The sequence below is a fragment of the Macaca thibetana genome, chromosome 12 (assembly GCF_024542745.1).
Source record: "Macaca thibetana thibetana isolate TM-01 chromosome 12, ASM2454274v1, whole genome shotgun sequence".
In the NCBI taxonomy this organism is placed as follows: domain Eukaryota; kingdom Metazoa; phylum Chordata; class Mammalia; order Primates; family Cercopithecidae; genus Macaca; species Macaca thibetana.
The window spans coordinates 39,191,662-39,219,630 of NC_065589.1; the positions used below are offsets into that span (position 1 = coordinate 39,191,662).

A 27,969-nucleotide genomic window follows, 5' to 3' on the forward strand; every position below is an offset into this window, starting at 1 on the left:
TTTTTAGTAGAGATGGGGTTTCACCTGTTGGCCAGAATGGTCTTGATCTCCAGACCTTGTGATCCGCCCACCTTGGCCTCCCAAAGTGCTGGGATTGCAGGCTTGAACCACCACACGTGGCCGCATCTTTATATATTTTTTCGATAAAATTACCTTTCATAATTTGGCTTCTTTACATTATTTTTTTCTGAAGTATTTTAAGAGTTCTTTGGATACAAGATCATTTCTAGTTCACTCCAGATTTTATAATGGCTAAAACAAAGTTTTTAAAAAGGTAACAAAATAGTTTTTTTCTTCAGATAAGAACTGGATAGACTGATGCATTTACTAAAGATTATTATGTTAACTTGAATTTGTACTGAAGTCTTTAAACCAGCATTTGACTCAGGGGAAACGTAAAACACATTAACAAATTTCAAAGAATCCATATCTAGAACATGTTCTTTAACATATGTTCAGTATACAGGACATGTTCTTTCATTTCTAATTTGGAAATTAGAAAATACACCTACATTTAAGATTAAACAACAGTCATGGATCAAAGAAGAAATCATCTTGGAAATGTTTTAAATGCCAAGAACTAAGTACAATTGGAAATACTTGATATTGAAACTTGTAAGATGTAACTAATGTTTTATTTTTAAGGGTGGGATAGGAAAATGTTTTAAGACTGAAGAATGGTGTACTGCAAGTCAGAAAGCCTAGATTCTAGTCCTAGTTCTTCCATATATCAGCTGTGTGATCTTAGTTATGTCACTTAACATAATTAAGGCATATTTCTTTGTTGGAAAAATTAGGGAAGACCAGATAATTTTTAGTTGCTAAAATGTCAGTTAAGACTACTTGGTTCTGAGGTTAACTACTTCGCAAAGTTTCATGTCTTTCATGCAACTCTAATGAATACTAACAAAATATGGATATTTTATTTTGGGACAGAGAGAATCTTTGAAGACCATGAAAACTTGGTTGAAAATCTTCTTAACTGGACAAGAGATAGCCAAAACAAGCTTATATTTATGGAGCGTATAGAAAAATACGCACTTTTCAAAAACCCACAGGTAAGAGGAAACAACTTACAGAGGTCAGGATTTGTAAATATGTCTCCTATTTTATTTGATTACTGCTAAGTTAATAGAGTTAAAAGACTGGTAAACACCTGGTTGGAGCGATATACCTGCAAAATCCTATAGGAGCATCATCTGCTGCTGCTGCTGCTGCTGCGGAAAGTCAGCTGGTGCCTACGTGTTAGGCCCCAAAGAGGTTCCCAGTCCTCCAGAACCAGATGGGGTGAGCCCTTTCGGAAGCAGAAGTATAGCTCTAGTGAGTTACCAGGTCTTTTGGCTCTGTAATCCAGAGCTGTGTTGAACCCAGCTGTTTATTTGGTGAGTTTGTCATCTCATCAAAGAAAAGTACTTCTCTACTCCAGTCATTTATCCAGTTGACACTTCTTTTTAAACATCCTAGTAACCTTGATTACAAATGGCTCTACATTCTAATAAACATACTTAGATTTATTTGACATCTTTCCTTATTCCAAAATAATGTTTGAGTTAATACTTCCCAATACCTAGACATTTTACAAAATTCAGTAGGTGAGGGAAAACAACTCCACAGTAAAAAGTAGTAATGAGGAAAAATAGCAGCAGTGTTAAAGGTTATGCTTCAGGTGGCTTAATCATGACATGTCTTTTCCGGATGTTTTAGTGAAAAATACATATTTGGGGGTATCAACAGATCTTTTTGTAGGTAGTTATGAAAAATAATTACAGGCTGGGCGCAGTGACTTGCGCCTGTAATCCCAGCACTTTGGGAGGCCGAGGTGGGCAGATCACGAGGTCAGGAGATCGAGACCATCCTGGCTAACACGGTGAAACCCCGTCTCTACTAAAAATACAAAAAATGAGCCGGGCATGGTGGCGGGCGCCTGTAGTCCCAGCTACTCGGGAGGCTGAGGCAGGAAAATGGCCTGAAGCTGGGAGGCGGAGCTTGCAGTGAGCCGAGATAGTGCCACTGCACTCCAGCCTGGGTGACAGACTGAGACTCCGTCTCAAAAAAAAAAAAAAAAATAAAAATAAGAATAATAATAATAATTACAGTCAGCCCTCTATATCCATGGGTTCTGCATCTGTGGATTCACCCAACTGCAGATCTAAAATATTCAGAAAAATAATTCAGGTTCCAAAAAACAAAACTTGAATAAGCCACGTGTTGAATACTGCATTGAATTCATGCAAATTAAGTGATATGTAGGCATTGTATTAGTTATTATAAGTAATCTAGAGATTATTTCTAGTACAAGGGAGAATTTGCATAGGTTATATGCAGATGTGACCCCATTTTTATAAGAGACTTAAGCATCAGCAGATTTTGGTATACAGGGGAGATCCTAGAATCAATCTCCTATGGACAACAAGGGATGACTGTGTACTAATGAGTAGAATTCAGTTTTTTTGTTTGTTTGCTTTTTGTTTTTGTTTGTTTTTTTGAGATGGAGTCTCGCATTATTACCCAGGCTGGAGTCAGTGGTATGATCTTGGCTCACTGCAACCTCCTCCTCCAAGCGATTCTCCTGCCTCAGCCTCCTGAGTAGCTGGGACTACAGGTGCATGCCGCCACATCTGGCTAATTTTGTGTTTTTAGTAGAGACGGAGTTTCACCATGTTGGTCAGGCTGGTCTCGAACTTCTGACCTCGTGATCTGCCTGCCTTGGCCTCCCAAAGTGCTGGGATTACAGGTGTGAACCATCGTGCCTAGCTAGAATTCAGATTTTTAGTTGAGTCAAGTAAATGAGATTATTAATAAATGAGTCCCAGAGAATTTGGGATTTCTTCTTAAAAAGCCAGAACATAAATTTTCTGCACCTAGATCAGTATATTTCTAAACCTTTCAGATCCTTTAACTGTAGCTTTCATTAGATATCCCAAAACATATTTGCCAGCTGTTGAATGTAATATCACCTCACAGTCTGGGTGAGGACAGTTTATGACAAGTGGCCAGGCAAGGAGGAGACTGGTGTTAAGCATTTTAGTGATGATGCCCATATACAGGTAACTTTTCAAAGTTTATTCTACTCTATACCAACAGAAATTAGAGTTGCTATTTCTCTAGAAGAAAACATACACCTGTGCCAAGGGAATAACAGAATGGATTTATGCTTTAATCTTCTTTTTTTCTCCCCCACCTATCCCTTCCATGTATTTGTTTTTCCAGAATTATCTTTTGGGGAAAAAGGAAACAGCTGAGATGGCAGATAGAAACAAAGAAGTCCTGTTGGAGGTATGACACCCCCCATTTTCTTGTACATTGAAAAATTAAAATATTAGGCCAGGTGTGGTGGCTCACACCTGTAATCCCAACACTTCAGGAGGCCGAGGCGGGTGAATCACAAGGTCAGGAGTTCAAGACCAGCCTGGTCAAGATGGTGAAACCCTGTCTACTAAAAAATACAAAAATTAGCCGGGCATGGTAGTGGGTGCCTGTAATCCCAGCTACTCAGGAGGCTGAGGCAGAGAATTGCTTGAACCCACGACGCAGAGGTTGCAGTGAGCCGAGATCGCGCCACTGCATTCCAGCCTGGCAACAGAGTGAGACTCTGTCTAAAATAAAAAATAAAATAAAATAAAATAAAAATCCTTTTTGAAGTCAAGTATGTCAGGGTTCTATATTTGTAGTTACAATTTTAACTAAAGAAGACTGTGTATTCTTTGATAGTATGAGGGAGAGAGTTCAACTGTGTTGAACGTGTTAGGCCACTGAAGACCCTTTTAAAAACTATTATTTTGCCAAGCCATATTCTAATGGTCTAATAGTAATGAGCTTTTAGGGGCTGCCAAGTGGGAGAGATGGCTGGTCAGTGAAGGATGTGGTTTTGCTGTTTTGATCTGTTTACTCAGAGAGAAATTTGAATATAATTAGCTGTTCACAAAATATTTCCAGCTTTATCCTTAAATAATTCAAATAATTTAAAAAATCATGGTCATTTTTTCTTGGAAAAATGTAATTGAATTTTTGGCTGATTTTAAAGAACTAAAATCAAATAAGTTAGTATACTTGAAAACCTGAATAAACCTTTACTTACCAGCAAGGCAATCAGGAAGTGAAGATCGGCATTCAGTTTTCATAGTGATACAAGCTACAGTTAAGTAAAAATCTGCCTTATAATTCCTAATTTTTCTGTACTTTGAGGAGAAATTAATTTAGGCCCAAATGTCCTATATTAGTGTTCTCTGAGGATTTCTCTTTTCTTTCACAAATACATGATTGATTTCTTTAATATTAGATTTTTATCAAAGCATAGTGTTTAGAACTTAGCATTTTAAGTGTTTATAGTTCTTTCATCCTAGTATTAAGTATTTTTTAAACAAATGCCCTCTTTGTCTTAGTCACATAAATGGATAGTTTTTAAATTCTTAAAGTTTAATCATACACTTAGCATGTTGCATTCTTTTAAAATATATTCCTGTTTAGTTTGACAGCTAATCTAAATGTGGAGAAAAAATAAAGTCTAATGCTTGGTTTGCCCTGACAGTTTTATTAAATTTAGTGTAACTATGCTGTTTACAAAGGTATTTAGCTACTGTTATATGCAACTCAGTTAATGCGTCAACTTAGTTTTTCTCCGAAACACTACTGTGTTTTAGGTAAAAGTTTGTAGGTAAAAATTCAGTATCACATTTATGACTGGCATTTTTATTTAGTAAACATTTTAGGATTGCCATAGTAGTTCCAAACTCGTGTTGTCTTTAGAATAGAAAGTGGTTTTGTTTTTGTTTTTGTTTTTGTTTTGAGACAGTCTTGCTCTGTTGCCGAGGCTGGAGTGCAGTGATGTGATCTCAGCTCACTGCAACTTCTGCCTCCCAGGTTCAAGCAATTTTCGTGCCTCAGCTGCCCACGTAACTGGGACTACAGGCTCGCGCCACCATTCCCGGCTTATTTTTTTTTATTTATTTATTTAAGTAGAGATGTGGTTTCACTATGTTGGCCAGGCTGGTCTCAAACTCCTGACTTCAAGTGATCCACCTGCTTCGGCTTCCCAAAGTGCTGGGATTACAGGCATGAGCCACCGCACCTGGCCGGAAAGTTCTAATTGAGGTTAAATTAGCAGCTTGGTTTTAATATAAAACCATTTTGGTTTAATAACTGTCATGCATTTCACAGGAGTAAACACAACTTTGTTCTGAGAATCCAACGATCATAAGTCTTTCCAAATAATCTTGTTCTTTTAGGAATGTTTTTGTGGAAGTTCTGTAACTGTACCAGAAATTGAAGGAGTCCTTTGGTTGAAGGATGATGGCAAGAAGTCCTGGAAAAAGCGTTATTTTCTGTTGCGAGCATCTGGTATCTACTATGTCCCCAAAGGAAAAGCAAAGGTGTGTCCCTTCTGTTGGAATTTGAACTTCCTCATTATGCTAATTGCTTTTAATTTGTATTGAGTATGCTGACAAGGTGAACCCAGGCTATGATTTGTTTGAATTCATGGAAGACATAGAATATTGCTTTATTAATCTATTATAAAGAAGAAGAAACCTGAAAGTTCTTACTTCTCTGGTCACTAGTTGAGCCTATCTCAGTTCTCTTTACCAAATTTGTAATCATAGTTTTATTAGTTGTTTTTTGGGGACTCAGTTCTGGAGTAGTTTTGTTTATTTTTGTTTGGGAAGAACAGCACCGCTCTCTGGGATTACAGACTTTTTCATCTTGTTTGGGTAATATGCTTCTGCTAAGGGCCACCCTGCTGTAGTTATCACTTTGGTGTTTATTGGCATCAGGACTGTTTTAAACTTTTTTACAGTATTATCTCATCTAGTCTTCACGACAGTCCTATGAACATATACTGTTGCCCCTATTTAACTGGTGAAAACCTCCCCCAACCAGTTGCAAATCACTGTACTTGACATATGCATTATAGGCACCGAACGACATGATATTTTCTTGTTCTTTCCAGAGAGCTCTATTATACAATATTGTTTTTAATGTACTAGACTATATTAATAGTATCTTTAAAATGCCAACACTCCTTAACAAGTTAGTGTTCATTGTGAATGACAAAACAGTAAGTAAAAGGGGCTGCTTTTTTTGTTACATTGATGATTAAAGAAGAAACATTAATGGAGCATCTCATTGTCTTGTGTAAAATAGCAATAATTTCTATTTAGTATTAGCAAAAGCAGTTTTGATTCTCACCTAGAAACTGTTAACCAGGTATATTTGCTTGTTTGTGCATTATTAATTTTATCTTTTTGGTATTTTTATCTTAGGTCTCTCGGGATCTGGTGTGCTTTCTCCAGCTGGATCATGTCAACGTTTATTATGGCCAGGACTATCGGAACAAATACAAAGCACCTACAGACTATTGTCTGGTGCTGAAGGTAAATACATATCTCTTTTTAGGAATTTTAATTGATGTTAGACATAGAACAGGTTATTGGACATTTTAGAATTGTTGAGATACCATCAATTATACTGTTTTTGCTTTATTCTCAAAGTTTAAAAAGGAATGGTGAAGTGTGGTAAGGAAAAGAAGCACGTGCTATATCATAGCAGACCCTGAACCAGTTATCTCTAGGTAAGGAGTGAATATTAGGTTGTAAGTTTTGAGTTGTGAGCTATAAAATGTGTTTGATTATAAATTTGAGATTATCATTTAACACTAGGCTTATTTTAGGGAAACTTAGAACAGAGCCAAATAGAGGTCATAAATGTGCTTTAGTTCTTTTCCTGTACTTACTCAGCAAACCATCAGAGGGCATTGTGTCCAAGTTCAAATCAGACTGGCTGTCAACTGGTCCAGAAATAATTTTTGTCTCTTTTTTTCCCTCAACTATAGTCATGATAGCCCATGCATGTATTGCGACCTGAGCTGTTTTTAGGAAGTTTTTTTTTCTTCTTTATTCAAGCTTTTGTACTTCTTACAATGATTATATCTGTACTTTTGAGAAGAACTGACATTTTAAGCAAATTTACAGTGATCTATTAGAACACTGATAAAAACGACATACAAAAATTCAAGAAAATTATGGAGATAATTTTTTTTTTTCTTTGGCTCCATCTTTGTAATTCCTTGGTAACTACTTAGGTCTACATGTTGATATCGTCGTGTTTAGTTTCACTTTTCTCAGAATTGTCACTTTAGTTTGGTGATGGCCATTAGTTTAGGAGTTTTAGGATTTTAGGATTTTGGAGTTTTGATTGCTTTGATAAAGTTCAGTACATTGTAATGGCAACCTTTTTTTTTTTTTTTTTTTTTTGAGGCAGAGTCTTGCTCTGTCACCCAGGCTGGAGTGGAGTGGCACAATCACAGCTCACTGTAGCCTTGACTTTTCAGGCTCCAGCGATCTTCCCAGCTCAGTCTCCCAAGTAGCTGGGACTGCAGGCGCATGCCACCACACCCGGCTAATTTTTGTGTTTTTTTGTAGAGACAGGGTTTAGCCATGTTGCCTAGGCTAATCACAGACTCCTGGCCTCAAGTGATCCGCCTGCCTAGGCTTCCCAGAGTCGTAGGGTTACAGGCAGAGCCCCTGCTCCCGGCCAAAATGGCAACCTTTTATTAAATAATTGTGTTTTTGGGGAACACCACTGAATCATTTTAGGTACCTTTAGGTGCAAATACTTTTTTAAAAGTCAGTGCAAAGTAGCTTAATTCAGGAGTTTTCAAAATGATGTCTACAGTCTCCTAAGAGTCAGTCCCTAAGACCATGATGTTAAAATTATTTAATAATGCTAAGATGTTATTTGCCTCTTGAACTTTCATTGTCTTACACATGTATAGTAGAGTTTTCTAAAAGGTTATATGACATGTGATGGTATCTTCACGCTAGTGTAATGTGTGTTTGTCTATTCTTTTTTATTTATTTATTTTTGAGACAGTCTCACTCTGTCTCCCTGGCTGACGTGATCTCGGCTCACTGCAACCTGTGCCTCCCGGGTTCAAGCAATTCTCATGCCTCAGCTCCCCGAGTAGCTGGGACTACAGCCACATGCCACTACACCCAGTTAATTTTTGTATTTTTAGGAGAGATGGGGTTTTGCCATGTTGGTCAAGCTGGTCTTGAACTCCGGACCTCAAGTGATCCGCCTACCTCAGTCTGCTGAAGTGCTGGGATTACAGGCGTGAGCCACTGTGCCTGGCCTGGCAGCTGTGTATTCTTGTAGTTTAATTTTTTCTTAGTTTTAATTTCTAATGTAAGTATTGCTGGGGTGGAAAAACTTCACTTCCATCCTCTTAGGGTCCTGGCTGGGCACACGAATTAAGTTGACATAAGAGATCAACAGAAGAAAAGCATAATTACTTGTATACTGGATTGGACAAAGAATAATTTGTGAAGAAGCAACTAAATTATACGTGAAGCCTTAAAGATACAAGTTATTTTAACAAGGTCTGTACAGAATTCTGTTGGTTTCAACTTCTCATCCCTGAGGAGAAAGATATTGTCGCTTTCTAGTATTGGGAAGGCATCTTTCGCATGGTAATTTCATCTTCTAAGGCTTTTAAGAAATAGCACGAAGGTCAGAGTGATCTTCTGTACCTGCTGTTTTTCAAGTGTCTTTTAACTTAATATGCCAGGGTGGTACATTTTTAACTCCTTCAATATCAGTAGACATAATCCACATAAAATAAAGTTATTGGGGGATCTCATAACATGAAAACAGTAAGAGTTGGTTGGTTATTTCAGTGGCTCAACGTTGTCAGTGAGAACTCAAATGCTTTCCATCTTTTCTTGTTCTACTTCCACATACCAGCTTATTCTCGGGCTGACTCACCTCACAGTCACAAGATGGCTGCTGCAGTTCTATGCATCACATGTAGGCTCAGCAAAATCCAGCGAGCAGAAGAGGGATTATTGCTCCCTGTATTTGTCTTTTATAAGAGGAAGGAACTATTTCACAAAAGTTACTCAACCACCCCTTTTGAGAGTTACTGGCCCAGAGTACATTTTCTGCTGACAAGCCAATCACTGACAAGGGAATAAAACTACTATGGTTGGCTTACAGCAGTCAGAATTCACACCCTGTGGGATATAGGTGAGAGGTAAGGCTCTGCCAGGAAAGAAGTGGGGAGGAGGAGACAGCCATAGGGGCCTGCACCCAACCCGTCAGTGTCATTTAAAAAATGAAATGTTGACCTTTCTTTCTTAATAGGTATTCATCTGTTTTGGGAGCAATTTAATTATATGTTCTCTGGACTCTTTTAAGAATCTAAATGTTGAACTTCTGGTGTGTTTTTTGTTTTGTTTTGTTTTGTTTTGTTTTTTTTGAGACGGAGTCTAGCTCTGTCGCCCAGGCTGGGGTGCAGTGGCCGGATCTCAGCTCACTGCAAGCTCTGCCTCCCGGGTTTACGCCATTCTCCTGCCTCAGCCTCCTGAGTAGCTGGGACTACAGGTGCCCGCCACCTCGCCCGGCTAGTTTTTTGTGTTTTTTATTAGAGACGGGGTTTCACCATGTTAGCCAGGATGGTCTCCATCTCCTGACCTCGTGATCCGCCCGTCTCGGCCTCCCAAAGTGCTGGGATCACAGGCTTGAGCCACCACGCCTGGCCTGAACTTCTGGTTTTTAGCAATGAATGTCTCCTCCAGACTTCCTCTTAACCCTGGTGTAATTTTTAAAATGACAGCATAATATTGTGGGGGAAAAAGGAGCAGAGGTAGCAGATTCAAAGGAGGCACATTTTAATAAGGCAGTAGTATGAAATAGTAGTTAAAAGCATGCACTCTGGGATGAGATTGCATGCGTTCAGATTCTAGTACTACTTTTCACTTAATCGGAAGCAATTTTGAGTGCTGTTTTAACCTTACTGTGTGCCTTGCTTTCTTCTTGCAACATGGAGATAATACGTAACTCAGAGGGGTTTTGTGAGTATTTAGTGAAAAATATTAAGTATGTGAAATATTTTACATAGTGTCTAGTACATAGCAAGGGTGCAATAAATGCCACTTTTAATGAAATAATGTATTAGCAGAACAGACAATCTGCAGAGGTACTTGTACAGAGCCTGGATGACCATAAGGAAAGTAATGAATGCCTTTATTATGTGAGAGGATGAAAATTTTTTTTGAGGTTCTAAAAGGAATTTTAAACTAGCAAGTAATCTGATACTTGACTTAAAAAGACTCATAGTTATACCATAGTACTCTTCAGGTTATTATCTGTATTCCCAGGTTAGAGAGATGAGGAGAACAGGGTGGAGGATAATTTCTCTTTGATTTTCCCAGATGTTGTTTTGATTTAAAAAAATAATAATAATAAACCCTATTTTTGTGCAGAACGCATAGAAGCACACATGCACACTCAGGCTTCTGCTACAGTTGAACAACCATGCAGTCAAGTTTGCAAATCACCATTAAGGGAGGGGGTAGTGATACAGCTGCCAGCCACCTAAAGCAGCTTGCAGAGATCTCTGAACCTTGCCCTGCAGGCAGTGCCTCCATGAAGCAGAACAGTCTCTTAAGCCCTCACTGGCAACACTAACAAAGCTCTTTCCAGTTGGCCTATTTTATCTTCTGCACAAACTACAGCTTCTGTTTTGCTCATCACTAAACCTACTTGAAGCACCTGGCAAATAGTTCTCAATAAGTATCTGTTGAATGAATGAGGTAAAATCCTCCTTCCTCCTTTTATAGAAGAATACATACTTCTCTGTCTGCCCTCCTTTACTTTTTCAAGATCACTATTATGGTTTATTATAATGTAATTTACCATGGACAAGGAGCGTATTCCAAGAGAGGGCCTATATTATCAGGAGGGAAGACTGTTAGGTATGATTTTGCTGACCTCTTATTGTTGAGGGTGTATTGTTTTAAACTGACTATAACCTTCAACAAGAAAATTGGTTTTGGTATTAAATGTTACAGGAGCTGAGCTCTGAAAAACAAAGAATAGAATTAATAGGTTTACTTTTTTTTCCTCATTGTAGACCAAAGTGATTGATCTTTAACAATGCAGATACATATAACTTCTATTGGTGGCCATCTATTCTTGATGCATTGAAAACGTCTTTAAATTGCTTGTTTTATTGAGCTTATTGATATTGAGATTATCGCAACCAATGAATATAATCGGGCAATTTTGGAAAACTAAATTCTTTTAAAGCTTTTTTTCTTTCTTTGTTTTTTTTTGGAGACGAAGTCTCGCTCTGTCACCCAGGCTGGAGTGCAGTGGCACAATCTTGGCTCACTGCAATCTCTGCCTCCTGGGTTCAAGCGATTCTCCTGCCTCAGCCTCCTGAGTAGCTGGGATTACAGGCATGCGCTACCACGTCTGACTAATTTTTGTATTTTTAATAGAGACAGGGTTTCACCATGTTGGTCAGGCTGGTCTCAAACTCCTGACCCTGTGATTCACCCGCCTCGGCCTCCCAAAGTGCTGGGATTACAGGTGTGAGCCACCGTGCCTGGCCTTTTTCTTTGTTAAAAGTGAACATGAATTTAAATTTTTTTCCAGGCAAATTATAGCCATTAGTTTTTTTGGTTTTCATAACAGTTGAAAAGAGATGTGGTAATCCTAAGTCATTACATTCAGAACAAGTGTGATTTAGGGCTTTTCTTTCCAAGGACCTGGTGATTGAGCCTCAGTGGTGTTAGAATTCCTTAAACATATTCCTAACACCTGGATTTTGTAGCCAAGGTTAAGTCAGTCACCTCTGATCCAAGCCTCAACTGAAAAGTACAGTGGGTTGTGAAAACTAAATGTGATTATGCTGTTGACATCTACATGTCCCCTGGAGGCACGTGCTGCAGCCCTGCAGTTTGGTAGAGAGTGGGGCCTACAGGGCTGTACTCACCTGTGACAGGTGTGACTGTAGACTCTTGTCCCAGGTGCTGTGCCATAGGCTTGGTGTACCCAGCCCAGTAATTCACCTCACCTCTAGACACTGAAGCTTTGTCAAAGTCCCTGTCTGATTTGGAGTCTTCTGCACTCATAATTTCAGTGGGTTGAAAGTGAAATTAAACATTCTCTTCCTTTTCATAATTTTATAGATGGAGAATTCTATGGACTTGGTTAACCTTGATGAACTTTGTTTCTTTGAAATGTAGAAGGAATGTTTGAGAATTTCCCAAGATGTGAAGATCTGTTTTAACTTGGACATCTTGACCTAACATTTCGCAGAAGTTTCTTTCTCGTTTACTTTGTAAAATTTCTTATGGGCTATTTTATTTGGCCTTATGGCCATATGAGAAGCGTAACTGTATTGGCCATTACTCTAATGGCCTGTAACTTGTCAGGATATGTTGAAGCTTTGATAAAGTTTGTTTTTCTTTAGTTCTCCAAGGGACTTAGTTGGATTTTGTCTTCATTCTTGCAGCATCCACAAATCCAGAAGAAATCTCAATATATCAAATACCTTTGTTGTGATGATGTGAGGACACTGCATCAGTGGGTCAATGGGATCCGCATTGCAAAGGCATGTTTCCTTTTGATTTGATGATGGAATCATGAGGTGTTTGATGATACAGTTTCGTTGTCATGACAGTTATTCTGACTTTAATGTTCATGGATTTGCCAGCGCCTAGTTTTTTCAGGCCTAAGTTTCAAGTTTTAAATGTTGTCTTTTTTCCTTATTTATAGGGATAAACTTTTAACATTTGGTATACTTGGAATAATACTGCTGGTAAAAGCTTGTGTAGTATCAAAGTGATTTAATTTGGGTTTGGAGAATGCATTATATGATTCTTAAATAGTGCAGTTTAGCCTAAGCAAAGTAAGTTTTGGAAAAATTAAATTACTTTTAAGTAATGATCATTTACCAACCACATTTGGAGCAGTATCCTGAAGACTGCTGAAAAGCTGCCCTTGGATCAAGAATTTGGGGTGAAAAAACATTAATGTTTATAATGAACAGAATCAAGTGTTGACTTCTTGCTGTCCCTCTAAAAATGAGGGAGAAATCAGAATAGATTATAATTTATGGTATTAGAAGAATTTTTGAAGTATCATAGGTATTAATTTTAATACAGACCATCAATCAGTAAACAGCAGTATGTCCCCCATTTTACCTTGTCATTCTGTATCATACTCAGTGAAGTTTAGATGTCACCATTTCCTGTCTTCGCTTTAGTATGGGAAGCAGCTCTATATGAACTACCAAGAAGCCTTGAAGAGGACAGAGTCAACCTGTGATTGGACCTCCTTATCCAGCTCCAGCATTAAATCAGGATCCAGTTCTTCCAGCATCCCAGGTAGTTCAAAATGCTTCAAAGCACTATTTTGTGATTAATATGAAGGTTTTTGTAGAGACTGATAGTAGACCTGGAAATTTCAACTTGATTCTTAAAAGCCGGAGCCATACTTAATTCCTAAATTATAATCAATAGATGCCTTTTTAAAAATTGTTAGAGGGCACAGTATCATGGGCTAGTTCACAAATGTATCTGACATGAAAAATCAGTATATAGACTTTTAAAACCAGTTTTATTTATATTTATGTAATTTATTCAAAACACACATACTGCTAGAAAACCACTGTTACTGCATAATTTGGGATAAAACATAACTTGGAAAAAGTCTTTGTACTCAGAATCCATGAAGAAGCCGTACTCCTTCAGATTCCTATATCCTTTAAGGTGTGCTATGATCACATCTTAAGATAAATCTTTCAATTGAAAATGTTTCATGAATGAGATCCATGTCATCTAAAAGCAGAATTTTTAAATTTTTGCATTGGATGTGATGAAAGAAATAATAACTTTAGTAGTATATTTAAAAGCTGTATGACTCTATTTCATCTCAAGTAAAAATAAATTTACAATGTGTATATACACATACATTTCCTAGTTCTGTCCACTGAGAGGGACAGAAGCAGTGATAGCCCAGGAACATGAGAATACCCAGTCCCTAGATCATAGAGGTTTCTTTTTGTTTTTTTGTTTTATTAAATTTTGGTCAAGGATGCTGCTTAAATAGATCATGGTTTCTAATACCGTTCTTCCAAAAAAAAAAAGAAACCAGGGCTGTCAGAGAAATGGCTAATTATAGGGCTGCAGCAGTGAATATATATAGGATGAGCCTGGAGCATATTATAATGCCAGAAAGTAAGGGAATGCTTAAAAAACGACAGTGGGGCCAGGCACAGTGGCTCATGCCTGTAATGCCAAGGCTTTGGGAGGCCTAAGTGAAGGGATCACTTGAGCCCAGGAGTTCAAAACCAGCCTGGGCAGCACAGCAAGACCCCATCTCTAGAACTTTTTTTTTTTTTTTTAATTAGCCAGACTTGGTACTACACATAGTCCCAGCAACTCAGGAAGCTGAGGCAGGAGGATTGCTTGAGCCCAGAAGTTCAAGACTAGTGAGGTATAATCACACCATTGTGCTCCAGCTTGGGCAACAGAACAAGATGCTGTCTCACAAAAAACAAGATGAGAATATGTCAAAGGGATACCTAGAGGAGCCAGTCTGAAAGAGCTCCAAAGGTCAAAGCTGGAACAGTTTGAGCAATATGATAATAAATGTAGTTATAGGATTGTAACCCATGGACATAAATATCCATGAGTTTATACTGATGTAAATAAATCACTGAATAAATAAATGGGGAAGAGGAGACAACTGTCCTGTGTAGATTTCTAAATGATTTATGCAGACACTTTGTTCTGAAGGAAGTGGAGCTTACCTCTTCAGTCCTCAAGTGTGGGCCGTGCTTAGTGCCTTGCTTCCAACGATCATGGAGCGGGGATTAGGGGTAACTTCACAGTGGAGAAACCTGACAAACACTGCTGCAACCACATGATCAAGGTCAATATCAGTAATAAGTCATATTGGTTATAGCTACCTTTGACATAGTGTGTGAGAATGGCTTTTTTCCTCTATGATCTTCCTCCCCAAGTTCCATAAACTCAGACTAATCCAGAGAAAAAGCATCAGACAAACCAAAACTGAGAGAGAGTCTACAAGATACCTGACCACTATTCCTCAAAACTATTGAAGTCATCAAAAACAGGAAATTCTGAGAAGCTGTTACAGGAGACTGGATGATTAACTGTAGTGTGGTGTCCTGGATCAGAAAAGGGACATAGGGAGAAATAGTGAAATCCGAATAAAGTTTGGAGCGTAGTTAATAGTAGCAGGGCATTTCCTTAGTTGTGACAAATGTAGCATAGTAATGTAACATGTTAATAATGGGGTAAAGGGAATAAAATTAAAAGAGGACATTTTTTTCCCCAAGGAGAATTTCTTTAAAACCAAACATATTGCTAAATGGGTAAACTGGATGCCGGGTATGTAGGAATTCTGTGCTAAAATTATTCTAATATTCAAATATCTAATATGTAGATATCTGAAACTATTCTAAAAAAATGTTTATTAAAATGGAAAACAAAACCAAAAAACCCTTTCAGAACATGGGTTAGGAAGGACAAAGTAAAAAGTAGGTAGCAAGTAGGATTTTAGAAAAGGAAATTAAAGGATAGAAGATTGAGAAAAGATGAGTATTTTTTTAAAAAATTACCTAGCACTTAAGTGCTTTAACACATTATTTTATGAAGTAGTTTAGGTATAGTGCCTTTTCCTGCTCCGGCAGCATTCATACACTTTGTGTAAAGTATTAGGCAGATGTTAAAAAGGGATGATAAATGAGGCTAGTGAAGTTTTAACTTTTTAAAAATGACTCAGCTATTGGGTGATCAAGAATGAAGAAAATACAGTAGGTTTTATTTTACGTTGCATTGTATTTTTGCCCTGAGGACATTATCTTAAATGTCTCCAGAGGAGTTTGGGTTTAGGGTTTATTTGTGGCTCTTATCTTTGACTACCCTGGCTGAAGTGCTTAATATGACATTCTAATGATATCCACCCATCACAGTGATTGGATGGGATCAGCTTTAACATTTGAGTTTCCTTTAGATACCAGGCATCAAGTTAGGTGCGTTCACATGGTTACATTACCTGCTCTGGAGTCCATTGAAACAATTTTGCTAGTCCCTCAGCCTTCCCTTCCCCTTCCCCTTCCCCTTCCCTTTCCCTTTCCCTTTCCCCTTCCTTTTCCCCTTCCCCTCCCATCACCCAGGCTGGAATGCAGTGGTACTATCATAGCTCACTTAAGCCTCCTGGGCTCAAATGATCCTCACACCTCAGCCTCATTTAGGCAGCAGAGAGACACATAGCCATTCCTACCAGGCCCCACTCCTTTCAAGACTTTTTTTGTGCCTTGCTGAGAGGCCAAGATACAGCACAGCTGCCACCCTATGGGGCCAATACCTAAATCCCTAGGAAACACACTTCCCACTGGAGGGTCAAATTCTAAGTATTGATCATTGCTAGAAAAAAGGAAATAATCATTGTGTATAGATCCGAATTCCTAAGTTACAATTCTGGGGTGACCTTAGGGCAGGGGTATTAAAAAAACTGATTCTCAGTGTAGCACAGACATGACTGAGAGACTCCTGTACTGATGGTTCATTAATTCTTTTATTGTTTAGAGTTGATTTCATGAAAGACTGGGTGTCAGGATACCAATAATGTTATGTGAATCATTTATTATAATTATCAGTCTCTCATGGTGAAGTATTTAAAACTAATCTGAGATTTCCTATTCCAAGGTAAGGAAAGTTTTCTAGAAGATACTGGCTGTGTTTATGATGAAACGAGTAAAATAACTTGGTACTGTTCTACACAGCACCTGACCTTGTGTAAAAGATCTAACTAGACATATATATTAATACTGTCAGAATACTGACTCTTTTAATCTTATGTTTTAAAAACTATTTTAAACAGAGTCTCAGTCAAATCACTCCAATCAGTCTGATAGTGGAGTTTCTGACACCCAGCCAGCAGGACACGTCCGTTCGCAGAGCATCGTGAGCTCCATATTCTCTGAAGCCTGGAAACGAGGCACTCAGTTGGAAGAGTCCAGCAAGGTAACAACCTCGTTTTAATTTACATAGAAAATTCCGTGGTTTTCTGTTGGGTTTAAATTGTTAATTCTTTTATGTCTTTATTAGGGATCTTATTTGGCCTTATTTCGGTCTCCTTTATTAATTTTCAGTTTTCCTAATTGTAACGGGTAAAGACGGTTCAGAGAGACCTGTTGATTTGACTTCCCCTTGGAAACGAATATTTACAAATTGGCTCTAATGACTTAAAATCTTAAAAAAAAAAAAGGCAGTTTAATTATTTTATCAGTGGCTCAGATTTTTAAGAAATAACAATTTCTTCCTTTCCACCCTTAAGCAGTTTGGATGGCAAAACACCATCTATTGCGAATGCCCTAAATTCTAGAGAAACTGTTTACAGTTGTCTCTCTTCTTTTCTGTCTCTCTCTTTTTTTTTGGACAGAGTCTGGCTCTGTGGCCAGGCTGGAGGGCCTTGGCGCCATCGAAGCTCACTGCAGGCTTCGCCTCTGGGCCTGAAGCGATCCTCCTGCCTCAGCCTCCCGAGTAGCTGGGATTGTAGGCACACGCCACCACGCCCGGCTAATTTTTGTATTTTTAGTAGAGACGGTTTCACCGTGTTGGCCAGGATGGTCTCCATCTCTTGACTTTGTGATCTGCCTGCCTCAGCTTCCCAAAAGTGCTGGGATTACAGGCGTGAGCCACTGTGTCCAGCCCCTTTTTTTTTTCTTTTCTTCTTTTTTCTCTTCGTTCCTTCCCTCCTTTCCTTCCTCCCCTCACTTCCCTCCCTTCCTCCCCTTCCTTCCTTCCATTCCTTCTCTCCCTTCTTTCCCTTCCTTTCCTTCCTTCTCCCCCTCCCTTCCTCTCCCTCGCCTTTCCCCAGGCTGGAATGTAGTGGTATTATCAGAGCTCATTTAAGCCTCCTGGGCTCAAATGATCCTCCCACCTCAGCCTCCTTGCTCACCTCAGCCTCCCGAGTAGTTGCCTGAGTAGTTGGGACTACAGGTGCACGCCACCATGCCGGGCTAGTTTTTTATTTTTTTGGTAGAGGCAAGGTCTGGCTATTTTGCCTGGGCTGGTCTCGAACTCCTGGCCTCAAGTGATCCTCCCGCCTCGGCTTTCCAAAGTGCTGGGATTACAGGCATGAGCCACCATATTCAGTCCAGTTATTTCTTTATTGGTTAATTTATTCAGACTCATTCCTTACCTTTTTTTTTTTTTGTTTTTTTTTAATGCTTTTGCCACTTCTTTGGGCATTGATAAATTTTTTCAAATTATACTTTATGTGGAAGACTAAATTAAAATCAGTTCCCTTAAAATTTTGGATTCCTGAGCCTTGCATAATAGATTGTTCAGTGAGACTGAAGGATGAGTATAGTTATTGCAAGGCTATAAATTAGAAAAATAGAGAGGTTCTTTAGTTCATTTTAAAGACATCATGGCCTTCTATCAGACATCCTCTGTAGTTGTGTAGGCAGGGATGTGTCCTGGCTGTAGGCACCATTTCAATATGCGAGAGGCCACTCCATCATTGAGGAACCAGTGGCACCCTGGGCTTGACTATTTTATTTTTATTAATAATTGTTTTTATTTATTTAATTTTTTGGTGGGGGGTGCTTTTGGTCTGAGTCACTTATACAGGTACATTCATGAATGAGAATAAATGGACATTTTTCCTTTTATTCCTTCATTTGCATATGTGGTTCACTAACTGGGCTCCCTCAGGGTAGAGAAGGCCTTAGCAGCACCATGTGGGGCTGAAGCCCTTTCCTTCACAAATGAACATTTGAGAATTGGTTCTAACGATCTAAATTCTCAAAACACTGAATTTAACTCCCTTATTAGAGACCCAAACTTTTAAGCAATAATTCTCTCTCCCTTCCCCCATTTAATCAATTTGGATGGAGCTAGTACTCTAAAAATGTACTAGAGAGGTTGGTTTACACAATTCAGATGGCCAAAGAAAAACCCCTTTGCCTTACCAAATTACTAACGGTGAGCTCCGTGTGCATTTTAAGTTATAGAACCTAGTTATGTGTAAGGCCAAGGAAAACAAAATCACAGACCCAAAATGTTCTGTGATTAAGCAGCAAAGTCCACCATTGCACAGAGTTTCAGAAGAGTAGGAACCCTGCTGTCAGCAGTCATGATTTAAGGCTTGATCACTCTGTGTTTCTTCTCCTGTTACCTCAGTCTCAGGTGCCAGATGAGAAGGCCAGCACAGCTAAGGCCTGCGCCCCTGAAGCAGCCAAGACAGGGTCAAGTTAAGGTCAGGGGTTGTTCTCTGGAAACACATTAACCTCGGTGACACCTGTAACCCAATCTCACAGACTAATACTTTCTTTTTGTGTAATTTTAAAAGAAACATGTGAGTGTCCTGCTAGCCATTAGAATTCAGCCCTATAATGAGCCTTCTAGTTCACTAACCCATGCATTCTCGATGTCATTCATAATTGAAAACAAATGGTTTATCTTGGATCCTCCAAGTTGGTTCAAAGAGCCTAAAAGATGTATGTAAAGTTTTTAAAACAAGGGTCCTCCCTTTCCTCTTTTCAAAGTACTACCTGAACCACCATCGTGCATGATTAGCTCCATGAAATAAACTACCAGATGTGATCATTTCAGCTACCCAGATGGGTTGGTTGCTGGCAAATGCTAGCTTCCATTTCTTGATACATTTTCTTTATTCTAGCCTTTCAGAGCTTCCTCTTAATTTCTTCTGGCTTTTTCTGTATGATATTTTTACAGTCTTTTGCTGTAATGTTTACAAAGCATTTCTTTATGTATTTTCCAGTAAAACAAATATAAAGAATGTCCCCCCTTTACCTGCATTGCTGGACTTCTGTGCATGTTGGATGCAAGTGTCTCACACGAACACGAGTGTGTGTGTCAAGCTTATTCATTCCCGTGTGACTGTGCACGCCTGCTCAACATTCTCATACTCTCCTGTGTCAGCTTACTAGCATCAAAAAGCCATCCTCATTCCACCAGGAAGCCCTCCTAAACCCAGTTATAGCATCTGCTTGATGTGGATGCAGTCATGGACTGAAAGGTGAACTGGAGCCATCACATCTCCCCTTGCAAGTCCAGTGCTCAGAGGACCGCCACACGGGGTTCCATTTAGGGCAGGCTGTGTCAAAGTCAAACAGCCAAGGTCAGAAGTCATGCATCCTGTCACCATTCAAACAGCTTTTGCAACCGGACATTTTTCCTAGACTGTTAGGTGGTCTAGCTATTTTACTGTGGGGTAAAACAAGTTTTCTGTTTCCTTCTTGCCCGCAGAATCAGATTTTAGCCTTCCTGACATTGTCCATCTTTATGATCACCACCAAATTCTGCATCCTCTTCATGCATGTCCCAGACTCCCTGCTTTTTAGTTTTACACAATCAAAGCTTACCTCTGTAACTGTTTTGTTGTGTTTTTCTCTCTCCCACTCCCTTTTTATACTCCTTTTAGGCCAGAATGGAGTCTATGAATCGGCCCTACACTTCACTTGTGCCCCCTTTATCCCCGCAACCTAAGATAGTCACCCCCTACACTGCTTCACAGCCTTCACCACCTCTACCTCCTCCGCCACCCCCACCTCCTCCTCCCCCACCTCCTCCACCACCCCCTCCTCCCCCGCTGCCCAGCCAATCCGCACCTTCTGCAGGCTCAGCAGCCCCAATGTTCGTCAAGTACAGCACAATAACACGGCTACAGAATGCGTCTCAGCATTCAGGGGCCCTGTTTAAACTGCCAACACCCCCAGTGATGCAGCCACAGTCAGTGAAGCCTCAGATCCTGGTACCCCCCAATGGAGTTGTTCCACCACCCCCTCCCCCTCCTCCACCCCCAACCCCAGGCTCTGCCATGGCCCAGCTAAAGCCTGCACCGTGTACCCCATCCCTTCCACAGTTCAGTGCCCCGCCTCCTCCACTGAAGATCCATCAAGTTCAGCATATTACTCAGGTGGCTCCCCCAGCACCCCCCCCACCTCCTCCTATCCCTGCACCCCTCCCTCCTCAAGCCCCCCCAAAACCTCTTGTGACCATACCCCCACCAACCAGCACCAAGACTGTGGCACCTGTTGTGACACAAGCTGCACCACCCACACCTACTCCTCCAGTACCCCCGGCAAAAAAGCAGCCAGCTTTCCCTGTTTCTTACATTCCACCCTCTCCCCCTACCCCTCCTGTTCCAGTACCCCCACCAACATTACCCAAGCAACAGAGCTTCTGTGCAAAACCCCCTCCCTCTCCACTGTCACCGGTGCCCTCAGTCGTGAAGCAGATAGCCAGCCAGTTTCCACCCCCTCCAACTCCCCCCGCCATGGAATCTCAGCCCTTAAAGCCTGTCCCAGCAAATGTAGCTCCACAGTCCCCTCCTGCAGTAAAAGCAAAGCCCAAGTGGCAGCCCAGCTCCATCCCAGTCCCTTCTCCGGACTTCCCCCCTCCCCCTCCTGAAAGCAGCCTGGTGTTTCCTCCACCCCCATCGCCTGTCCCAGCCCCACCACCACCACCACCTCCACCCACAGCTTCTCCTACCCCTGACAAAAGTGGATCTCCAGGCAAAAAGACCAGTAAGACATCCAGCCCTGGGGGAAAGAAACCACCCCCAACCCCCCAGCGCAACTCCAGCATTAAATCCAGCAGCGGTGCAGAGCACCCGGAGCCCAAGAGACCCTCGGTGGACAGTCTAGTCAGCAAGTTTACACCGCCAGCAGAATCAGGGTCTCCCAGCAAGGAGACCCTGCCACCTCCTGCAGCACCCCCCAAGCCTGGAAAACTCAATCTTTCTGGAGTCAACCTTCCTGGAGTTCTCCAGCAAGGGTGTGTGTCAGCAAAAGCCCCTGTTCTGAGTGGGCGTGGAAAGGACTCCATGGTGGAATTTCCTTCTCCTCCATCTGATTCTGATTTTCCACCCCCTCCACCTGAAACAGAGCTTCCTCTGCCCCCCATTGAGATTCCAGCAGTATTCTCGGGAAACGCCTCTCCAAAAGTGGCAGTCGTTAATCCTCAACCACAACCATGGTCTAAAATGTCAGTGAAGAAGGCCCCTCCACCCACACGACCCAAACGGAATGACAGCACCCGCCTCACTCAAGCAGAGATTTCTGAGCAGCCAACAATGGCCACAGTTGTGCCACAAGTGCCCACCTCTCCCAAATCCAGCCTTAGTGTCCAGCCTGGATTCCTGGCTGACCTCAACAGGACACTGCAACGAAAGTCCATCACTCGGCATGGCTCGCTCTCCTCCTCCCGCATGTCCAGAGCAGAACCAACAGCCACCATGGATGATATGGCATTGCCTCCACCACCCCCGGAACTGCTGTCTGATCAACAGAAGGCTGGTTACGGAGGCAGTCATATATCAGGCTATGCAACATTGCGGAGAGGACCCCCTCCTGCTCCCCCAAAGAGAGACCAGAACACCAAGCTCTCCAGAGACTGGTAGCCACCATAGGACTTTATTTTCATGATATCTGTAATCACTTCTACAATCAGCTCACCTGATCATCTGTGAATTCAGGTGTTCAGAGCCTCCTGGTATGATGTTATTCAGGTAGTGTCCAGCTATATGTGTATGCGTGTGTGTACACACAGCTATACGGTGTATGTGTGTATATATGTATACATATATGTATGTGTATGTGTATATATAGAGAGAGCTGAGAGTTATTCTATTTATTCCTTTTCTCTCCTAATCTGAAAATGGGTGTTCTGTATTTTGGGTGGAAGAGGCATAGAAGGGGATGTGTGTTGTCTCTTAAGATTTCTATATCATGTGGATTGGACCAAAAACTTCTAATCACTTACTTAGAAGGTATTTGTAAGTGTCTGTCCATGTGTAGCCTATTCGTGCATGTTGTGTATTATATAACTAAGAAATAGATGTAGAATGTGCTATTTCTGGTTGAGAAAAATCACCAGAATGTGTGGTATATCTATAAGGCTTTTGTGTTTGTTTTTTCCCCAGTTGGCTGAAGTTAGAATTGCTTGACTGACACTTCATTGCTATACATAAAGGGGCACTTTAAATCAGGAAAATCTCTCAGCTTCATAGAACGGGTAACTAGTGCAGGATGGGGAAATGTTCACAGACATCTCTGTATGTGGTTATGCATAAAGTAAATACATGGTGTAACTAACTCAGCCGTTCTAGCTGCAGTACTGCTGCAGTGATCCACATTTGGGATGTGCTGACAGGTAAGCTCTTTGCCTACAATACATGGATAATTAGTGCTGTAATTCTGGAGAGTTCCTTTTTAGTACTGTTTTATGAAGCTTTATCAACTTGGCTTCATGATCCTCACTTTGATTGATTTTAAGAGGATGGACAACACAGTTACCTCTGTAATGTTCTGTCCCAGTATGTCTTTGGGTCACCAGTTACCTTCTTAAAATATGTGCTTTAGGTAGATGTTATTACGTATCTGTAGACAATTGGTATATGAAATATACACATCCTGTGCCCCAATATGGTGCATCAGTATGAAAAACAAAATTATTTTCTAAAATGCAGTTTTTGAGCATTGCTCTATAGAAGGGAAGGGTGATGAGAGAACAAAACTGGCCCCTGTGCAAGTGTCATTAATCCGGTTGTATATGGGTTATAATAGGTAATACAAAAAACTCATTAAGTATGGCACTACCATGGAGAGGGAAGACAATATCATTTATAGCTACTGGGGCCACCAGGACCCTTGCTGACTGCATCCTGGTTGTGATTAGTTCAGGTTACCAGGTGTTCTGATGGAGTGGGACGTCCAAGTCCAGTAACTGACATTACGTATTATGCATGTGCAGTCTGGTATAACATGGAGTCACTGCTCTAATGACACACTATATACTTCTATATGCTTTTTTTTCTGTGAATTTTCCTTGGTTCATGAGAGAAATATGTACTGTCTCATCAACTTATGATAAATTGGACCATTAGGAATGAAACACAATCTTAGAGTGGCTCCCAAACGAGAATAAAAATGGGCCATCCCACCTCTTATAAAGGGAGCACATCTTGTAATCAAAGTCTGTGCCTATTGTTAATGATTACCAATGCAAACTGCAGAAATCAGTTGACATTGTCCCACAAGGAAAAAATGCCAAAGTGGGGGAAGAGACGGTCAGTAATTCTAGAATGAGCAAAAGTGCTTAATTAGTACAGTATACTCAAGGTCTCGCATAACCCACACTCCACGAAAACCGCATCATAAACAGAATGAGCGGCACCTCTCCACTGCTGCATCTCTATGGAGCAGTAAGAATATACACCGTTAATTTTTAGGCATTTCAAATTGTTCACCAAGTTGTATGTTTGATGTTTATGAAGTGAGCTTTAACACATCTGCATCGTTAATTTAAGCATGCACAGAAATTTGGGTAATGTTTGAGTAGATTGCCAAGCTCCACTGTGATTCATGAATGAGTTTCTCATAGTCTGCTACCTGAAGTTTTATACTTTGAGGGTCACCCATATTTGTGGGTTAGAGTTAATATGAATCCAATTATCAGAGTATTCATCCCTGGGGTTTTGAGTTTTATTGTGGTGATTTTCTTATGAGAAAGTAGGCAACTTCAATTTTCCTTGAGGGGGAAAAAACATAACCCCCCAACCTTTTTTCACCCATGACTTGAGCCCTGAAACAACAGCCTTTGTGTTTTCAGTGCAGGATTTCTTGGAATTTCTTGCTTGTATCAATCCTGATGATAGCCATCCTGAACAGATGCTTCTGGTGTGTCTTCCTGGAAGAGCAGACATCCTTTTGAACACTAATGATGCCAGGAAGAGGGTAAGGCTAGAGGAGGAGACTGTCATTTTAACCCCAATCCAGTGGCTTGTCTCCCAACAGGCCATTTCCCTTGACATTCCTTCACAGACAGAAATGGCTGTTAAAAATGTTTTAACCTCATGTATGAACTGAATTTAAAAAACCAGTAAAGTGATACTTTATACTTCTGATGTTTTACTCCCTAGTGGGTTTTCTTTAATTTGGATTTTTGTCAGGATGTAGCTTTTCCTCAACTGTATTTCTGTAGCTCTTTTTCTCTGGAGTATTCATGGAAAGCATCTACTGCCGGATGACACTAGTACTGTGCCTTCTTTCATTGCCCTCGGCTCTGCAGCTCTCACCCAGCTTGGCTGCTTCAAGTCTGTGCAGTTGACTTGACTGTACTGAAAAGTGAACAGCATGAATTAACTCATCCTGCTGCCGAGGGCAGTGCAAACAGGTGCTTATTACAGGTAGTGACTTGCTTAATTAGTGACACTCTTAATTTCTACTATAGATAATTTCAAAATAGAATCACTCTATGCTTAAAGTTTTGGCACCAATGCTGTAGGACAGCATAATCTATTCTCAGTAAAATAACTTCAGGTTTATTAGATATTCTGTATTGGATTTTACCAGCTTGACTTTTACTGCTCAAATACCTTTTTTTTTTTTTTTCTTCCCCCACTCCACCCGCTTTAGATGCTATAAATCTCTTGGGAAGAGTCACTGTTCTTAAGGTTTTTACAGATACCCACCTTAGTTGTAAATTGGATAAATTTCTGGGACTTTTTAAATGAAAAAGAATGTGGAATCTTAAGTTACAGAAGACTATTTTTATCAGAAAATTTCAAACGAAGTAGACATGGTGTTTCATAGTCCTGTAAAATCGAGGTGCTCCCACCACCAAAGGCACACCCTGCAAAGGGCTGTGAACTATCTTGGTGAACTCTCTTGGGTCCCCTTCCCATGTATGTTTTCTTGTCACTGAAAACAATGCTGAGTTTCTCAAGAAAATTTAAATTGGGGGGATCATAATAATTCCAACCAAGTGACAACTCTGAGGTCAAGGTTATTAGGAGCTGTACATCTAATTCAAGCTTTATTTGCTGCTATTCTGGGAGAATACAACTACTAATAAACTTGTATCAAGGAAATCCATAAAGTTATAAATTAGCCTGAAAAATATTTCAGGTAATGGTGTGGATTGGCCTGCTATGACTATCAGCCACCGACAGAACTCTGTCACCTTTGTTCCTCAGCTAAAAGTAATTTTGTTATAAACACAAAAGCGATTTTAAACAGATAAAAAACCCATTCCTATTTTTGTACATTACCAAAAGTTTTTCATATACCTACAGAGCTAACTAATTATAACTGATTTAATCCCACTCAAGTTTAGACCAATTAAACCCATATGATCCTGTATGGTTATCGGTGTGATGACTTGATTTTCATAAAATAGGTATAATTGGGTCATACACTTGATGAGAGGGTGACTGTTTCTAGGGGGAAAAAACCCTTTAGATTGCAAGTACCTTTTGGCACTTTGATTTTTTTTAATATACACTTTACATTTGTATAAATTATGCAGGGTACTCCTAACCCTGTAGGAATATATGACCTCTCACAAAGTTGAGATTTGATCCAAAGAGAAATGCAAGTATAAAAGAATTAGATAACTATTATCTCTTAAGGTTTTTTTTTTGTTGTTTTGTTTTTTTTGTTTTGGTAGAGACGGGGGTCTCACTGTGTTGCCCAGGCTGGTGTCAAACTCCTGGCCACAAGTGATCTTCCTGCCTCAGCCTCCCAAAGTGCTGGGATTACAGGCATTCCTTTTAAAATTCAAAGAGAACATTTCTACACCTTTATCCCTCAAACAAAACAAGTGCTCAGTTCTTACCGTGCCCTTGCAAGGTCTATATGTAAAATAAATCTGAAATTTAGCTGTAGAATAAAACTTGCTAAATAAAAAGGAAAAACATACTTGGTAAGTGCCGTAAAATTTCTCCAGTTGGTTTTCTCTTTGCTTGTTGAAATAATAAACCATTTTAAAGAGAAAATACTTGCTGTAAACCCCCAGTGCCTTCAACTCTTTTGGCAGAATATTTTTAAAGAAATCCAGCAAGCAAACTTTGAGGTGCTAATGAAAGTAAAGGAAGGTGGTATTTCTAGTTTTGGCAGAAATGGAAAGTGTCTCACAAGAGACATCACTACCCACATGGGGTCTGGCTGCTTTCTACCAAAGACATTGAGAAAAGTGAATTGAGTCAGGGTGATGGTGAACACTATGTATTTTATAGATGGTTAAGTTGGGAAGTGATTGTGTTTATCATGGCGGCTACTAATACCAAGCTCATGATTGCTGACGCCTCAGCATCTTAGGCAGTAAGACTTGTCTGCAGCACTAAAGGGGGGGAAACCCTTATATTCTGCGAACTGTCCATTCATTAAATTTATTGTAACCTAATACCAAAAACAGCCATTTTTCCTATTTCCCCACCTCCTACATTTTTTTTTCGCTACTTGTAAATAATCCCTCCTAGAAAATAAGCATTAACTGGAATGTTTCAAATGATTTTGCTTCATTTTACTCTCAGCCACTAGTGAACTCTTACAGAGATGTATGTACATTTGAGATAAAATTAGCTTGTGCTAAGTGTTGTAAAAACCTTGTTTACTGTTGAAGGAGAATTGCACATTATATTTAACTGGGATTGCTCCTCCCTCAGTTCTTTAAAAAACAGTCAAGGCTCACACCAACTTCTAGGCTGTGGGAGCTTTGCCATAAGTAGATACAATGTAGAAATATACTTTTTTAAAGCATGAAAAAGACAAGGAACTTCGTTATAATGTACCAGGTAGAGGACATTATTATTCAAAGGATTATGCACAGCTCAGTGCAGATGAAGTTACAGTTTTTCTTGCAGCTTTGTTATTACTTTCTTCTGCATAAATGTATGCTCATTTCATTATGTGCCTTGCTCCGATTGTGCAAAGCTATATATATATAGATATATATATGAGAGAGATATATTCAGTACTACTGAGGAGGTTTTTGTTCTGCTGGATTAAGTTATTTTCCAAGTTACTCTTGCCAGTTATGTCAGTAAACTATTGTAATGGCTTAGCACACTAGTCGTACAGTCAGTGTAAATGTTTTTCAGTTACATGTTTTCACTATGTCAGCTTATCAAATCCTTAATAAAAAAAATCATAGATTTCATTTAAACATGGGGACTTTGAGTGTTTGTGGATCGGCACCATTAAGAACCTGGTTTTGCATTTTGTATCAGGGTACCCAGAACATAGGCCATACACAGAAGAAATTAAGTGTGGTAAATAAATTAGTTTGATATGTTCAGTTTGTTAACTTTTAAGAGTATTTTATACCAACTAGGGAA

At 39.9% G+C, this 27,969-nt stretch overlaps 2 protein-coding genes across 30 annotated transcripts in view; one reads left to right on the forward strand and one right to left on the reverse strand.

Moving 5' to 3' along the window:
* RAPH1 (Ras association (RalGDS/AF-6) and pleckstrin homology domains 1) overlaps positions 1-27,797 on the forward strand; it is a 106,660-nt gene extending 78,863 nt beyond the window's left edge. For 10 of the 13 annotated variants that reach the window (XM_050750792.1, XM_050750799.1, XM_050750791.1 and 7 more), the window contains 8 exons: positions 937-1,058; positions 3,211-3,276; positions 5,226-5,369; positions 6,258-6,368; positions 12,299-12,397; positions 13,052-13,172; positions 16,699-16,841; positions 20,272-27,797. In XM_050750792.1, coding sequence (XP_050606749.1) covers positions 937-1,058; positions 3,211-3,276; positions 5,226-5,369; positions 6,258-6,368; positions 12,299-12,397; positions 13,052-13,172; positions 16,699-16,841; positions 20,272-22,251 — 2,786 coding nt within the window. In that variant the 3' untranslated portion in view covers positions 22,252-27,797. The other 3 variants (XM_050750802.1, XM_050750800.1, XM_050750803.1) reach the window with 2 other exon arrangements.
* ABI2 (abl interactor 2) overlaps positions 24,845-27,969 on the reverse strand; it is a 113,740-nt gene continuing 110,615 nt past the window's right edge. For all 17 annotated transcript variants that reach the window (XM_050750874.1, XM_050750848.1, XM_050750868.1 and 14 more), the window contains one exon: positions 24,845-24,969. In XM_050750874.1, coding sequence (XP_050606831.1) covers positions 24,866-24,969 — 104 coding nt within the window. In that variant the 3' untranslated portion in view covers positions 24,845-24,865. The remainder of the gene's footprint in view (positions 24,970-27,969) is intronic.